The following is a 17,262-nucleotide window of genomic DNA, read 5'->3' on the forward strand; positions in this document are numbered from 1 at the left end:
GCATCAATTTGCATTACAGATTTGCATCATTTTCGGGCTTAAGTGGCCTACTTATTCAACTTTTACTGTATAAAAAGTAAAAACATTTCTTGCACAGTTTGCAACTTTTTGCTTTTTAGCAAATTGTGATTTATTTTCAGTTCCAAAAAACAGCAAAACTGTTGATAAATTTCCCCCAATATGTTGTCTACATAACCTCCTGAGCACATTTCCTTATCCAGATATGTTTAGCCCTTAGTTGGCATTTTGTCAGTGAAACTCTGCATTAAACAAAGAGTTAAGAGTAGGATTTACCTGTGCTCAGGTTACACCTGCTGACTTCCTTGCCACTAGGATACACAGACGTGGTCTGAAGTTATTTGCCACACAACTAACAGACTGGAAAGCTGTCTTTACCATGGCTGAATCTTGCAGTGTCTCTTCCCTGCTGTTTCTGCTCCTGTTGAGCGTCCCTTTAGCACAACACGGTAATAATTATCTCTCACATCTGTAATGTGCTTTATTGAAATGATAGGAGAGTTTATGTTATGTGTTTGTCATAGTTGTTCGTTTTGGCAGGATATAGATTTTAAATAGTTCCATGTTAAGTTTTCTTTTGGTTAATGCATTTTACTTTTCTGGTTGTCCAGCTAAAGCTGGGTTATTTTCCTAACAAAGATGACTATTAATAATAATGGTAGGACCTTAGAAAATTCTGCATTAAAGCCAACATAATGATGCAGCTCTAGGAGAGTCAGGGCTGGGACCTAGTTGATACGCTCTGCACTCCTGACAGATTACATGGGTAAATATTGTCTCACTTTGCATAAGAACTTCTCGGTCCAGATGGCAAACTTTATGGCAGGTAACACACAAACATTGCTCTGCTGTAATATAACAGGATTATTGCAGCGTCTTGCCTGTATTGCCTTTGGGCATGTTACTATTACTATCATACCTGGAAGGAATAAGAAATTGTGTGCCCTATCCACAAAAAAACTAATGGCTATCATTGTTTAGTCAGTAAATATCCTTATCCATATGATGTTTGGGACAGAAACTATTCCTTCTAATGCAATCACTGTGCTTGCAGTCATAATTACAAGTGGTAGCAAGGCACAGCCATGGCCTTTACAGCATATATATAATAGTAACTATGTCCATCACTATTCTGCTGTACAGTTAAGTTGATGTAAAATGTGCTCCTTGGTTCCTGGAGGCTCTGAGTATTTTCATGATTTCCCCATAAGTCATGTAGATTGTATTAAAGGAGTTGCGCTATTCACCATCCATAGATCTTTTATCGGTCCTAACAAGGACTTCCCTGACTGAAGCTACTCCAATATTATGCGTTATACGTATATACAAAGTCTCTACATCCAAAGAGACCAAACGATACCCCTCCTGCCACCGAAAAGATTTCAGTGCCAGGAGCAAGTGGTTTGTGTCCTTAAGGTATGAGGGAATATCTTTAAGTAATGGGTGTAGTAGCCAATCAAGGTATTCAGACAGGGGTTTAGTGATGGAACCTATTCCAGCCACTATAGGTCGCCCAGGGGGGCGGTCCAAGTTCTTATGGATTTTAGGTAAAAAATACCATGATGGTTTTTAGATGGGGACACTGGTAGCAGTTTCTCAGCCATTCTTCTAGAGAGAATATCACATTCTACATATTGGCATAGCAATCCCTGCAACTGGAGCTGTATCTTACTTGTAGGATCCCCTACTAATTTCTCATATGTACCAGCATCTCCCAACTGTCTCCTAGCTTCTGATCATAAGGACAACATTGCCCCCCTAGTCCGCTGGTTTTATAATAACATCCTGGCGGGACTTGAGCCATTTCAGCGCCTCCCATTTACCTGTTCTTAAAGGGGTTCTCTGGGAATTAAGAAAATTAAAATACTTAAGTATTACTTAATTATAAATATATTCCCAAATACCTTTCATTAGTTGTAATGTCTCTTTTTGTCTGGGGAACAATCATTAGGAGAAACAAAATGGCCGCTGTCCTATTAGTACACACAGAACCTGTCCTAATCACGCAGGAGGAGAAGTTACTTCACAACACTGAGCTAAAGAGCTGCCTCATCCTCCTCTCTTGTCAGGGATTATGATCCTGAAAACCGATGATAAAATCTTTAGCTGAATCTCTGTTGTAATTGAGTTCATGAGCAGATGTGGCTAATGAGCATGAGCACTTGTGTGAAGTCTCCATTACCACAGTCTGTCCTGTCCGTCCTAGGTACTTCATGTCTCTTCATTCAAAGATTCAGCTAAATATCATATTAAACTGTATTCAGGACCATAATCCCTGACAAGCAGAGCAGAGAGGAGGAAGAGGCAGCATTTTACCTCAGAGTTGTGAAGTAACTGGTCCTGCTGTGTGATTAGGACAGGTTTTGTGTGCACTAATAGGACGGCAGCCATTTTGTTTCTCCTAATCATTGCTCCCTAAACAAAACTAGCCATTATAATTAATGAAAGGTATTTGGGAATATATTTATAATAAAGTAATATTTACATATTTTCATTTTCTTAATTCCCGGAGGACCCCTTTTAAATTGGGGGGTTGCATTGGATAAACCAGTGCTTTTATTTTTTTGCAGAAGTACTGAAACCTAGCGGACTGATCACAGTGGGGATCTCTCCCTCTCTCCTTTAAACAAGGCAGGATCGAATTGTTCCCCTAGACTGAATCCCAGTCCTTTATTAACTGATTGATTGCAGGGTGGTCTGTAACCATGGAAACGAGCAGTGTATAATGTGATAGAAAAATGAATCCAGACAGCAAAGGAAGCAATATGGATAATAACAATATATTAGTAAATGGCTTGTATTAACTTTCTCTACATGATAAATGCCACTTACTGAAGTGAGACAACCCCTTTAAGGACTGAGATGCAGTCCGGTGTCAATTCTAGATCTGTAAGATTCACAACATTAGAAACTGATTCTATCGAGAGTCTCTGGATCTAGCATCTCCAGGAGACTTGCTTCCTCTTCCAACTTTGTCCTTTGCCATGGTGCTTTCTTTTTCCTTCCTCTTCTGGTAGTCTGCCTAAAGGGTTATCATCCTCATAATTGGCATTTCTAGGAGGTCAGGTGCTGGTGTCACCGGAGGCACTTGAATCCAACTCTGTTGTCCAATAATCATTCTGTGCTTGGCGTGGTGGACGGTTACGTCTTTGTCTTTTTGCATTCCAATCGAAAACTCTATTGGAATCATAGTCCTGCTTTCCCTGAGAAACTTGTCTTTCTTTCTTTAGTTTCGGCATGATTTAAGATCAGTTTCTTATCCAGACACTTATTAACCCCTTAACCCATAGTTATGTGTCTGCATGTGTATTGAGCGGGCCTTTGCAGAGGGCTCGCTCCATACACGGCGGGTGCTGGCTGTCTCATATAGCCAGCATCCGCCTGCACTGACAGGAAGCAGTGATTGCGCCGCCCCTGTCATTTAACCCCTCAGGTGCCACGATCAATGCTAATCGCGGCACCTGTAATTGAAGACATAGGGATGCGGCTCCCTCTTCCTGCCCCAGCAGTAAAATCAATCGCCGCATCCGAAAATGTCTGAACTATTAAAATATTTTTTTTAAATTCTTGTGCGGTGAACGCCATAATGGAAAAATAATTTAAAACAGGCGATTTGCCATTTTTTTTGTCATCTTGTCCCCCCGAAAAAATGAATAACGGTGATCAAAAAGTCTTACATACTACAAAAATTGTACCAATAAAAACTACAGTTTGTTATGCAAAAAACAAGCCCTCATACAGCTCTGTAGACCGAAATATAAAAAAGTAATCGCTGTCAGAATATGGTGATGCAAAGAAAATTTATATTTTTCCAAAGGTTTTAATTTTTTTTAAAGTACTAAAAAATAAATAAAAAACTATTCATGGTTGGTATTACCGCATTTGTATTTAGCCGCAGAATAAGGACGTCAGGTCATTTTTTGCACATTGTGAATGCTGTGATGTCAAAACCCCCAAAACCTTGACGAAATTCTGTTTTCAATTCACACAGAATTTTTTTCCCATTTTCTAATACAAGACATGGTAAATTAAATGGTGGCATTAAAAAATGCATCTTGTCCTGCAAAAAATAAGCCCTCATATAACTATGTGAGCGGAAAACTAAAAAAGTTAAGGCTATTGGAACGTGGGAGGAAAAATCCAAAATGGAAAAATGGAAATAGGCCCGGTCTTTAAGGGGTTAAAGGCCTGCAGCTGATTCTCAGTTAAACGAGCCTGTAACTCGGCCTTAGGGTACTTTCACACTAGCGTTGTTCGGGTCTGGCAGGCAGTTCAGGCAACGGAACTGCCTGCTGGATTCGGCAAACCGTATGCAAACCGAAATATGTTTTTTCCGGATCCGTTAGACGGATTGCAATGCTGCAATTTCCGGAACACGTGGTACCGGATCCGGTATTAATTCATCTCTATGGAAATTAAGGCCGGATCCGGCAAGTGCGGTAGTGTTCCGGGATTTTGGCCGGAAAAAATACTGCAGCAAGCTGCGGTATTTTGCCCGGTCAAATACTGTACAAGGGAACGGAAGACATCCTAATGCATACTAAACGCATTGCTTTCCATTCAGAATACATTAGGACAAAACTGATGCGTTTTTTTCCGGTATTGACTTGAGACCCTTTACCGGATTTCAATACCGGAAAAGAATAACGCTAGTGTGAAAGTACCCTTAGCATTACGCAGTTCCACAGGTAGATTAGCATATTCAATCTCATTTCGCTTCAATACCATCCTTAAAATCTGTAATGAAAAATCCATGTGGAGTTGCTGCCATTTCTTCACAAAAATACTGTCTTCCTGGAATTGGGAGATCTCCTTATATATATAAGCAGGCATCGTGGGACCCGGTTACTTTCATTATTTGACCTTAAAGAGTTCACAGTCCAAAACAAACGTACGGTACTTCTGTATCAGCTAGTTGAGAGACCCTTTGCTCTAATGCCTTTGTACTCAAGATCTATAGTTCATCTTTTTGGTTGCACTGTATGGAGTGGCAGACCTGCATGCTTGTCCACCAACCCATTCAAAACGGGCCCCATGGCTCCTGTTCTCGTGACCGGCAGAGGCCTCAGAAAACATCTGCCAATTATACACATCCCCTGTCCAGAGGATAGGGGATAGGTTGTAATGGAACACCTTTAAGATCTTAACAAGATCATGTTAGTAGTGACGGAAAAAGTGCAGCTGTCACATTTAAATAGTACTAGCAGAAGGACCTGCCTTCGCACCGGTATATTTCATCTATTTCATTTAATGTTTGTGTGTGTTGTTAAAAGATATCAACAGAATCCACTATAACAGTGACATCTACAGCACCCCGCCCCTTTAACAGTAACCTCCACAGCGGCCTGCCCCCTTAACAGTAACATCCACAGCGCCCTCCCTTTTAACAGTGACCTCCACAGCGGCTGCCCTTTTATTAGTGACCTCCACAGTACCCCGTCTCGTTAAGTGATTTCCACAATAACCCTCCCCCTTAAGGCTGCGTTCACACGGGCGAGATTTCCGCGCGGGTGCAATGCGGTAGGTGAACGCATTGCACCCGCACTGAATCTGGACCCATTCATTTCAATGGGGCTGTTCAGATGAGCGATGATTTTCACGCATCATTTATGCGTTGCGTGAAAATCGCAGCATGCTCTATATTCTGCATTTTTCACGCAACGCAGGCCCCATAGAAGTGAATGGGGTTGCGTGAAAATCGCAAGCATCCGCAAGCAAGTGCGGATGCGGTGCGATTTTCACGCATGGTTGCTAGGTGACAGTCTATTCACTGTATTATTCTCCCTTATAACATGGTTATAAGGGAAAATAGCATTCTGAATACAGAATGCTTAGTAGGTGATCAATTGAGGGTTAAAAAAAAATAAAAAAATTAACTCACCTTCTCCTCTTGTTCGCGTAGCTCCCTGTCTCTTCTTTACTTCTCAAAAGATGAACTATGGGCTAAAGGACCTTTGGTGACGTCAGATCACATGCTCCAATCACATGGTACATCACCGCGGTGATGGACCATGTGATTGGAGCATGTGATCTGACGTCACCAAAGGTCCTTTAGCCCATAGTTCATCTTTTAAAGAACTAAAGACCGGGAGAACTACGCGAACAAGAGGAGAAGGTGAGTTAATTTTTTTAATTTTTTTTTAACCCTCAATTGATCACCTACTAAGCATTCTGTTTTCAGAATGCTATTATTTTCCCTTATAACCATGTTATAAGGGAGAATAATAGAGAATAATACAGTGAATAGACTGTCACCTAGCAACCATGCGTGAAAATCGCACCGCATCCGCACTTGCTTGCGGATGCTTGCGATTTTCACGCAACCCCATTCACTTCACCCTCAATTGATCACCTACTAAGCATTCTGTTTTCAGAATGCTATTATTTTCCCTTATAACCATGTTATAAGGGAAAATAATAAAATCTACACAACACCGAACCCAAACCTGAACTTCTGTGAAGAAGTTCGGGTCTGGGTACCACAGTCGGTTTTTTATCACGCGCGTGCAAAACACATTGCACCCGCGCGATAAAAACTGAACTTTGGAACGCAATCAAAACTGACTGCAATTGCATTCCTACTCGCGCGGGTTTGCCGCAACACACCGGGACGCATCCGGAACTAATCCGGACACGCTCGTGTGAACCCAGCCTAACAGTGACCACAGAGCTCCGTTCGCTTAAAGTGTGACCTCCACAACACTCTGCCCCCTTAACAGTAACCTCTACAGCACCCCGCCCCTTAACACTGACCTCCATAGCGGACCGTCCCCTTAACTGTGACCTCCACAGCAGCCTGCCGCTAGAGTGGCCAGAGGTCCAGTTTTAGGTCGGACATTTCAGCTTTCAGACTCCCTGTCCTCCGTCCGGCGCAAGGGGACTTTACTGAGTGTGAGCTGCAGGAAGAAAGTCGCCCTCCCTCCCACCCCTGCATCTGACAGAAGTTGATTTTTACCTTCATTTTGTCAAACCCTGTCGGCTGCGAAAGAGGGGGCGTGGCCTAACTGGGTTGGGGCGTGGTTTGGCGTGACCTGGGGGTGGGGTTAAGTCCATCTCTTAAGGGTGGCCTGAATGGCAACCTTACCTAACCCCTAACTGTGACCTCCACAGCCCTCCGCTACCTTAACAGTGTCATCCACAGCGCCCTGCCCCTTTAAAGCTGACCGACAGCAGTGAAGAAAAATGGCTTGGTTGTTATGGAAACCTGGTTTAAAACTGTGTGTATGTGGAGACTAAGGGCCTGCAAGCTTCTATTGGCTGATAAGGGTCATGTGACCAGGCTTCTTTTGGCTAATGCATTTTTTGGGACTATCTCAGGAACGGTACGTGCTAGAGAACTGAGACCCAGTGTAAAACCTTCCCGGACACCTGATCTACCTGTGTGCCAAATTTCGTCATTGTAAAAGTGACGGTGCGGATTTCTTTAGCAGACATACACACATACATACACTCAGCTTTGTATATTAGATGAATAAAATTGCTTTATGACCATCAGTGATTCCTTTCTCACAGAATAAAGGACTTAATCACACTGTCAGTGTTCTGTCAGTGAATTCTATCAGTGATTTTGAGCTAAAACCAGGTGCGGCTCTAAACACAGAACAGGTGCAGATCTTTCCCTTATGCCTTATGTCTGGGGAGGCTCCAGTCCTGGTTTTGGCTCAAATCACTGATGGAAGTCACTGACCAATACACTGATGTGTGAATAAGGCTTAGGCCTTATGCACACGACCGTTGTTTAGGTCCGCATCCGAGCCGCCGTTTTGGCGGCTCGGATGTGGACCCATTCACTTCAATGGGGCTGCAAAAGATGCGGACAGCACTCCGTGTGCTGTCCGCATCCGTGGCTCCGTTCCGCGGCCCCGTTAAAAAAATATAACATGTCCTATTCTTGTCCGCGCTTTGCAGACAAGAATAGGCATTTATATTGCCAGCGCCCGTTCCGTTCTTCAAATTGCGGAAGGCAACGCGGGCGGCTTCCGTTTTTTGAGGATCCGCGGTTTGCGGACCGCAAAAAACGTCACGGCCGTGTGCATGAGGCCTTAAGGCGGCATTTAAATAGCAATAGTGTCATTGCATTTTAACATCCGTATTACAGCCACATGGTCTAGACAGCTACCTATAATACGGACACTAAAATGTGTCCCCCATCCCTCCCTGCATTATACGCATCAGCCTGCCAATTATTACCGACCGGATTGGTAGGGGAGGTTGGGGGTAACTCTCATGTAAACATCTCCCGACTGCCATTGACTATATGCATCTGGAAAGTCATCATTCATCTCTGCGCAGATCTTTTAAAACATCCTGCAGATTACTTCCCTCTCCTCTCCTCCGGCTGCATCTGAGTCCCGTGACTCCACTGTCTCTAGACAGTCGAGAACATGGAACTTTACCCTGAGACCAATCACAAGTCTTTGTACTGCCTCACTCTCCTTACTGCTGGTCAGCGATGATGATCAGTATGTGCAGCCTTCACCTCTGTGACTCCCACTGAGATCACTGCGTTTTAGCCGGAGACCGATCAGTATGGTCTCCGGGGCATGTGAGCGCTGAGACAACCAATCACAGAGCTCACAAGTGTTTGAATGATCACCCTCTCGCTGTTTGGAGAGGGAAATCACAATAGCTCTTTAGCACCCCAGAGACCAAACATTGTAAAGCCTCTGGGGCCTGTATTCGCTTGTAACTAGGATTAATATATCAATTCCAGGAGAAATCAGCAATTTAAACAAAATATATTGTTAAATGCCTGCAAAGGTCTTGTATGACCTTATGAGGGGCACAGAGTGGAAAATATAAAAATAAAATATAGACAAATAAAAATAAAGGCCACAACATGCCACACTGCAGCTTTTATCCTTGCCCCCGGCAACCATGACCCATCAAAAGGCTGTTATGGAAAGTGACATTATTGTAAAAAAAAAGAGATGATAATTTTTTTTTACATTTTTCAATGAAAAATTTTTTTTTTTTAATAAACATGACATATGAATAAAGCCCCTGTTATCACCGAAAAAAAGGCGCAATAATTATTTTGATAACTGAATAAAAAAATTAATTTTTTTAATGATTTTTAAACACATATGTACAAAAAAAACAGGCCCAGTCTTAAATTGGTTAAAGGGTTTTTCTAGCTTGCATCAAAATGTCTTCAAATAATCATTTATGAAGATAGCTGTAATTTTGTTATGTATTTCCAGTAATTTTATTGTTTCTATCTTTCATTCTGGGCCTTGGTCAGATAACCATGCAGCTCTCTCTTATTTTCCTGTGATGTTATGTCCATGGACGTGTCAAAGTAACAACAGGGGGCAATGATAGGGGAGTGTCTATGTAACTAGCTGGGTGGGAGGAGCTATAAACTAGCTGGGTGTTAGGGGCAGTGATGGGGGAGTGTCTATGTAACTAGCTGGTGGGAGGAGCTATAAACTAGCTGGGTGTTAGGGGCAGTGATAGGGAGTGTTTAAGTAACTAGCTGGTGGGAGGAGCCATAAACTAGCTGGGTGTTAGGGGCAGTGATAGGGAGTGTCTATGTAACTAGCTGGTGGGAGGATCTATAAACTAGCTGGGTGTTAGGGGCAGTGATAGGGAGTGTTTAAGTAACTAGCTGGTGGGAGGAGCCATAAACTAGCTGGGTGTTAGGGGCAGTGATAGGGAGTGTCTATGTAACTAGCTGGTGGGAGGATCTATAAACTAGCTGGGTGTTAGACACTCCCTATTACTGCCCCTAACACCCAGCTAGTTTATAGATCCTCCCACTAGCTAGTTACATAGACACTCCCTATCACTGCCCCTAACACCCAGCTAGTTTATAGCTCCTGCCACCAGCTAGTTACATAGACACTCCCTATTACTGCCCCTATGTAACTAGCTGGTGGCAGGAGCTATAAACTAGCTGGGTGTTAGGGGCAGTGATAGGGAGTGTCTATGTAACTAGCTGGTGGCAGGAGCTATAAACTAGCTGGGTGTTAGGGGCAGTGATAGGGAGTGTCTATGTAACTAGCTGGGTAGGAGGAGCTATAAACTAGCTGTGTGTTAGGTGCAGTGATAGGGGAGTGTCTATGTAACTAGCTGGTGGGAGGAGCTATAAACTAGCTTGGAGTTAGGGGCAGTGATAGGGAGTGTCTATGTAACTAGCTGGGTGGGAGAAGCTATAAACTAGCTGGGTGTTAGGGGCAGTGATAAGGGAGTGTCTATGTAACTAGCTGGGTGGGAGAAGCTATAAACTAGCTGGCTGTTAGGGGCAGTGATAAGGGAGTGTCTATGTAACTAGCTGGTGGGAGGAGCTATAAACTAGCTGGGTGTTAGGGGCAGTGATAGGGAGTGTCTATGTAACTAGCTGGGTGGGAGAAGCTATAAACTAGCTGGGTGTTAGGGGCAGTGATAAGGGAGTGTCTATGTAACTAGCTGGGTGGGAGAAGCTATAAACTAGCTGGCTGTTAGGGGCAGTGATAAGGGAGTGTCTATGTAACTAGCTCGGTGGGAGAAGCTATAAACTAGCTGGCTGTTAGGGGCAGTGATAAGGGAGTGTCTATGTAACTAGCTGGTGGGAGGAGCTATAAACTAGCTGGGAGTTAGGGGCAGTGATAGGGAGTGTCTATGTAACTAGCTGGGTGGGAGAAGCTATAAACTAGCTAGGTGTTAGGGGCAGTGATAAGGGAGTGTCTATGTAACTAGCTGGGTGGGAGAAGCTATAAACTAGCTGGCTGTTAGGGGCAGTGATAAGGGAGTGTTTATGTAACTAGCTGGTGGGAGGAGCTATAAACTAGCTGGGTGTTAGGGGCAGTGATAGGGAGTGTCTATGTAACTAGCTGGTGGGAGGAGCTATAAACTAGCTGGATGTTAGGTGCAGTGATAGGGGAGTGTCTATGTAACTAGCTGGTAGGAGGATCTATAAACTAGCTGGGTGATGTTAGGGCAGTGATGGGGGAGTGTCTATGTAACTAGCTGGGTGGGAGAAGTTATAAACTAGCTGGGTGATGTTAGGGGCAGTGATAGGGGAGTGTCTATGTAACTAGCTGGGTGGGAGAAGTTCTAAACTAGTTGGGTGATGTTAGGGGCAGTGATAGGAGTGTCTATGTAAGTAGCTGGGTGGGAGGAGCTATAAACTAGCTGGGTGCTGTTAGGGGCAGTGATAGAGGAGTTTCGATGTGAGTAGCTGAGTGGGAGGAGCTATAATCCAGCTGGGAGTTGTTAGGGGCAGTGATAGGGAAGTTTCTATGTATCTAGTTGGGTGGGAGGAGCTATACACTAGTTGGGTGTTGTTAGGGGCAGTGATAGGGGAGTGTCTAAGTAACTAGCTGGTGGAGGAGCTATAAACTAGCTGGGTGTTAGGTGCAGTGATAGGGAGTCTCTATGTAACTAGCTGGTGGGAGGAGCTATAAACTAGCTGGGTGTTAGGGGCAGTGATAGGGAGTGTCTATGTAACTAGCTGGTGGGAGGATCTATAAACTAGCTGGGTGTTAGGGGCAGTGATAGGGAGTGTCTATGTAACTAGCTGGTGGGAGGATCTACAGGGAGTGCAGAATTATTAGGCAAATGAGTATTTTGACCACATCATCCTCTTTATGCATGTCTTACTCCAAGCTGTATAGGCTCGAAAGCCTACTACCAATTAAGCATATTAGGTGATGTGCATCTCTGTAATGAGAAGGGGTGTGGTCTAATGACATCCACCCCCTATATTAGGTGTGCATAATTATTAGGCAACTTCCTTTCCTTTGGCAAAATGGGTCAAAAGAAGGACTTGACAGGCTCAGAAAAGTCAAAAATAGTGAGATATCTTGCAGAGGGATGCAGCACTCTTAAAATTGCAAAGCTTCTGAAGCGTGATCATCGAACAATCAAGCGTTTCATTCAAAATAGTCAACAGGGTCGCAAGAAGCGTGTGGAAAAACCAAGGCGCAAAATAACTGCCCATGAACTGAGAAAAGTCAAGCGTGCAGCTGCCAAGATGCCACTTGCCACCAGTTTGGCCATATTTCAGAGCTGCAACATCACTGGAGTGCCCAAAAGCACAAGGTGTGCAATACTCAGAGACATGGCCAAGGTAAGAAAGGCTGAAAGACGACCACCACTGAACAAGACACACAAGCTGAAACGTCAAGACTGGGCCAAGAAATATCTCAAGACTGATTTTTCTAAGGTTTTATGGACTGATGAAATGAGAGTGAGTCTTGATGGGCCAGATGGATGGGCCCGTGGCTGGATTGGTAAAGGGCAGAGAGCTCCAGTCCGACTCAGACGCCAGCAAGGTGGAGTACTGGTTTGGGCTGGTATCATCAAAGATGAGCTTGTGGGGCCTTTTCGGGTTGAGGATGGAGTCAAGCTCAACTCCCAGTCCTACTGCCAGTTTCTGGAAGACACCTTCTTCAAGCAGTGGTACAGGAAGAAGTCTGCATCCTACAAGAAAAACATGATTTTCATGCAGGACAATGCTCCATCACACGCGTCCAAGTACTCCACAGCGTGGCTGGCAAGAAAGGGTATAAAAGAAGAAAATCTAATGACATGGCCTCTTTGTTCACCTGATCTGAACCCCATTGAGAACCTGTGGTCCATCATCAAATGTGAGATTTACAAGGAGGGAAAACAGTACACATCTCTGAACAGTGTCTGGGAGGCTGTGGTTGCTGCTGCACGCAATGTTGATGGTGAACAGATCAAAACACTGACAGAATCCATGGATGGCAGGCTTTTGAGTGTCCTTGCAAAGAAAGGTGGCTATATTGGTCATTGATTTGTTTTTGTTTTGTTTTTGAATGTCAGAAATGTATATTTGTGAATGTTGAGATGTTATATTGGTTTCACTGGTAAAAATAAATAATTGAAATGGGTATATATTTGTTTTTTGTTAAGTTGCCTAATAATTATGCACAGTAATAGTCACCTGCACACACAGATATCCCCCTAAAATAGCTAAAACTAAAAACAAACTAAAAACTACTTCCAAAAATATTCAGCTTTGATATTAATGAGTTTTTTGGGTTCATTGAGAACATGGTTGTTGTTCAATAATAAAATTAATCCTCAAAAATACAACTTGCCTAATAATTCTGCACTCCCTGTATAAACTAGCTGGGTGTTAGGGGCAGTGATAGGGGAGTGTGTATGTAACTAGCTGGTGGGAGGAGCTATAAACTAGCTGGGTGATGTTAGGGGCAGTGATAGGAGAGTGTATGTAACTAGCTGGTGGGAGAAGTTATAAACTAGCTGGGTGCTAGGGGCAGTGATAGGGGAGTGTCTATGTAACTAGCTGGGTGGGAAGAGCTATAAACTAGCTGGGTGTTAGGGGCAGTGATAGAGGGTGTCTATGTAACTAGCTGGTGGGAGAAGTTATAAACTAGCTTGGTGATGTTAGGGGCAGTGGTGGGGGAGTGTCTATGTAACTAGCTGGGTGGGAGAAGTTATAAACTAGCTGGATGATGTTAGGGGCAGTGATAGGGGAGTGTCTATGTAACTAGCTGGGTGGGAGAAGTTATAAACTAGTTGGGTGATGTTAGGGGCAGTAATAGGAGTGTCTATGTAAGTAGCTGGGTGGGAGGAGCTATAAACTAGCTGGGTGCTGTTAGGGGCAGTGATAGAGGAGTTTCGATGTAAGTAGCTGAGTGGGAGGAGCTATAATCCAGCTGGGAGTTGTTAGGGGCAGTGATAGGGAAGTGTCTATGTATCTAGTTGGGTGGGAGGAGCTATACACTAGTTGGGTGTTGTTAGGGGCAGTGATAGGGGAGTGTCTATGTAACTAGCTGGTGGGGGGAGATATAAACTAGCTAGGTGATAGAGGAGTGTCTATGTAACTAGCTGGGTGTTGTTAGGGGCAGTAATAGGCAAGTGTCTATGTACAGTTGAAACCAGAAGTTTACATACACTATGTAAAAAGACACACATGCATGTTTTTCTCGATATCTGACATGAAATCAGAATAAACCTTTCCTGTTTTTGGTAAATAAGGATTACCACAATTATTATTATTTGTCAAATACCAGAATAATGAGAGAGAATGTTTTAAGGCGTTTTAATTACTTTCTGCAAAGTCAAAAGTTTACATACATTTCATTAATATTTGGTACCATTGCCCTTAACCTCTTAAGGACACATGATGTACCGGTACGTCATGGGTTTAAAACGCGATTGCGGCGTGGCAAGAGTTAATCGGAACAGGATGCCCGCTGAAATCATTCAGCGGGCATCCTGTCACAACGCCGGGGTGGGTAATGTGACCCCCCCGTATCAGCGATCGCAGCAAACCGCAGGTCAATTCAGACCTGCGGTTTGCAGCGCTTTCTGCAGTTTCCGATCCCCGCGGTCCCTGATCGCGGGGATCAGAAACTTTAAAATGCCCAAAATAAAGATTTTTTCACCCCCCCTGCACCCCTGAATTTTTTTATGCTGGCGGGTGAGGCAGGGGGGGGGGTTGCGGGCGGTGCGGGAGGCGGGCGGTGCGGCACTCTGGTATAAACGGCTGACATCTGTGCTATGATGTCAGCCATTTAACCCTTTCCATACCGCGGTCCGTACGGACTGCTGTATGGAAAAGGTTAACAGTCAGGGAGCTCCCTCCCTCTCCCATCGGGGGGCTGCTGTGCCTTTGCAGCCCCCAGACAGGATGGTGTCACAGAGGGAGGGAGCCCCCCTCCTTTCCCTTCCCCGTCTGCTCAGTTGTGGCAGACGGGGAAGGTTCCCATGGCAACAGGACGCCTTCTCAGGCATCCTGCTGTCCATGGTGCTGAACAGATCTGTGCTAAATGCATAGATCTGTTCAGGCAAAGTGTAAGTAAAATACAGTACAATACACTATATAGTGTGCTGTACTGTATTATACAGACATCAGACCCACTGGATCTTCAAGAACCAAGTGGGTCTGGGTCATAAAAATGTAAAAAAAAGTGAAAAAAGTAAAGATAAAAAAACACATTTATCACTGAATAAAAATAAAAAAAATAAAATACACTACACATATTAGGTATCGCCGCGTCCATAACGACCTGATCTATAAAACGGTCATGTTACTTCCCCCGCACGAAGAACGCCATAAAAATAAAAAAATAAAAACTATGAGGAAATTTAAATTTTGCCCACCTTACTTCCCAAAAAAGGTAATAAAAGTGAACAAAAAAGTCGCATGTACGCCAAAATAGTACCAATCAAACCGTCACCTCATCCCGCAAAAAATTAGCCCCTACATGAAACAATGGCCCAAAAAAAAATAAAAAAATATGGGTCTCAGACTATGGAGACACTATAACATGATTTTTTTTTTTTGTTTCAAAAATGATATTATTGTGCAAAACTTACATAAATAAAAAGAAAGTATACATATTAGGTATCGCCGCGTCCGTATCGACCAGCTCTATAATAATATTATATGACCTAGCCCCTCAGATGAACACCGTAAAAAAAAAAAAACTGTGCTAAATAAACAATTTTTTGTCACCTTACATCACAAAAAAGTGCAATAGCAAGCGATCAAAAAGTCATATGCACCCCAAAATAGCGCCAATCAAACCGTCATCTTATCCCGCAAAAATCATACTCTACCCAAAAACTGAAAAAACTATGGCTCTTAGACTATGGAAACACCAAAACATGATTTTTTTTGTTTCAAAAATGAAATCATTGTGTAAAACTTACATAAATAAATAAAAATTATACATATTAGGTATCGCCGCATCCGTATCGACTGGCTCTATACAAATATCACATGAACTAACCCCTCAGGTGAACACCGTAAAAAAATCTAAATAAAGACTGTGTAAAAAAAAGCAATTTTTTGTCATCTTAGGTCACAAAAAGTGTAATAGCAAACGATCAAAAAGTCATATGCACCCCAAAATAGTTCCAATCAAACCGTCATCTCCTCCCACAAAAAATGAGACCCTACCTAAGATAATCGCCAAAAAACTGAAAAAACTATGGCTCTCAGACTATGGAGACACTAAAACATGATTTTTTTTGTTTCAAAAATGAAATCATTGTGTAAAACTTACATAAATAAAAAAAATAGTATACATATTAGGTATCGCCGCGTCCGTGACAACCTGCTCTATAAAAATAGCACATGATACAACCTGTCAGATGAATGTTGTAAATAACAAAAAAAAAATGGTGCCAAAAAAGCTATTTCTTGTTACCTTGCCTCACAAAAAGTGTAATATAGAGCAACCAAAAATCATATGTACCCTAAACTAGTACCAACAAAACTTCCACCCTATCCCATAGTTTCTAAAATGGGGTCACTTTTTTGGAGTTTCTACTCTAGGGGTGCATCAGGGGGGCTTCAAATGGGACATGGTGTCCAAAAAAACAGTCTAGCAAAGTCTGCTTTCCAAAAACCGTATGGCATTCCTTTCCTTCTGCGCCCTGCCGTGTGCCCATACAGCAGTTTACGACCACATATAGGGTGTTTCTATAAACTACAGAATCAGGGCCATAAATAATGAGTTTTGTTTGGCTGTTAACCCTTGCTTTGTAACTGGAAAAAAAATATTAAAATGGAAAATCTGCCAAAAAAGTGAAATTTTGAAATTGTATCTCTATTTTCCATTAATTCTTGTGGAACACCTAAAGGCTTAACGACGTTTGTAAAATCAGTTTTGAATACCTTGAGGGGTGTAGTTTCTTAGATGGGGTCACTTTTTTGGAGTTTCTACTCTAGGGGTGCATCAGGGGGGCTTCAAATGGGACATGGTGTAAAAAAAAACAGTCTAGCAAAATCTGCCTTCCAAAAACCGTATGGCATTCCTTTCCTTCTGCACCCTGCCGTGTGCCCGTACAGCAGTTTATGACCACATATGGGGTGTTTCTGTAAACTACAGAATCAGGGCCATAAATAATGAGTTTTGTTTGGCTGTTACCCTTGATTTGTAACTGGAAAAAAAATATTAAAATGGAAAATCTGCCCAAAAAGTTAAATTTTGAAATTGTATCTCTATTTTCCATTAATTCTTGTGGAACACCTAAAGGGTTAACAACGTTTGTAAAATCAGTTTTGAATACCTTGAGCGGTGTAGTTTCTAGAATGGGGTCATTTTTGGGTGGTTTCTATCATGTAAGCTTCACAAAGTGACTTCAGACCTGAACTGGTCCTTAAAAAGTAGATTTTTGAAACTTTCTGAGAAATTTCAAGATTTACTTCTAAACTTCTAAGCCTTGTAACGTCCCCCAAAAATAAAATGTCATTCCCAAAATGATCCTAACATGAAAAAGACATAGGGGAAATGTAAAGTAATAACTATTTTTGTA

The 17,262-nt window shown here is 42.8% G+C and overlaps 1 protein-coding gene across 3 annotated transcripts in view; it reads left to right on the top strand.

The window, feature by feature from the left end:
• Positions 1-353: 353 nt before the first annotated feature.
• The window catches only part of LOC120989600 (cell wall protein SED1-like), a 353,322-nt gene continuing 336,413 nt past the window's right edge, over positions 354-17,262 (top strand). For all 3 annotated transcript variants that reach the window (XM_040417805.1, XM_040417806.1, XM_040417807.1), the window contains exon 1: positions 354-467. In XM_040417805.1, coding sequence (XP_040273739.1) covers positions 398-467 — 70 coding nt within the window. In that variant the 5' untranslated portion in view covers positions 354-397. The remainder of the gene's footprint in view (positions 468-17,262) is intronic.

Source organism: Bufo bufo, chromosome 2, assembly GCF_905171765.1.
Source record: "Bufo bufo chromosome 2, aBufBuf1.1, whole genome shotgun sequence".
NCBI lineage: Eukaryota > Metazoa > Chordata > Amphibia > Anura > Bufonidae > Bufo > Bufo bufo.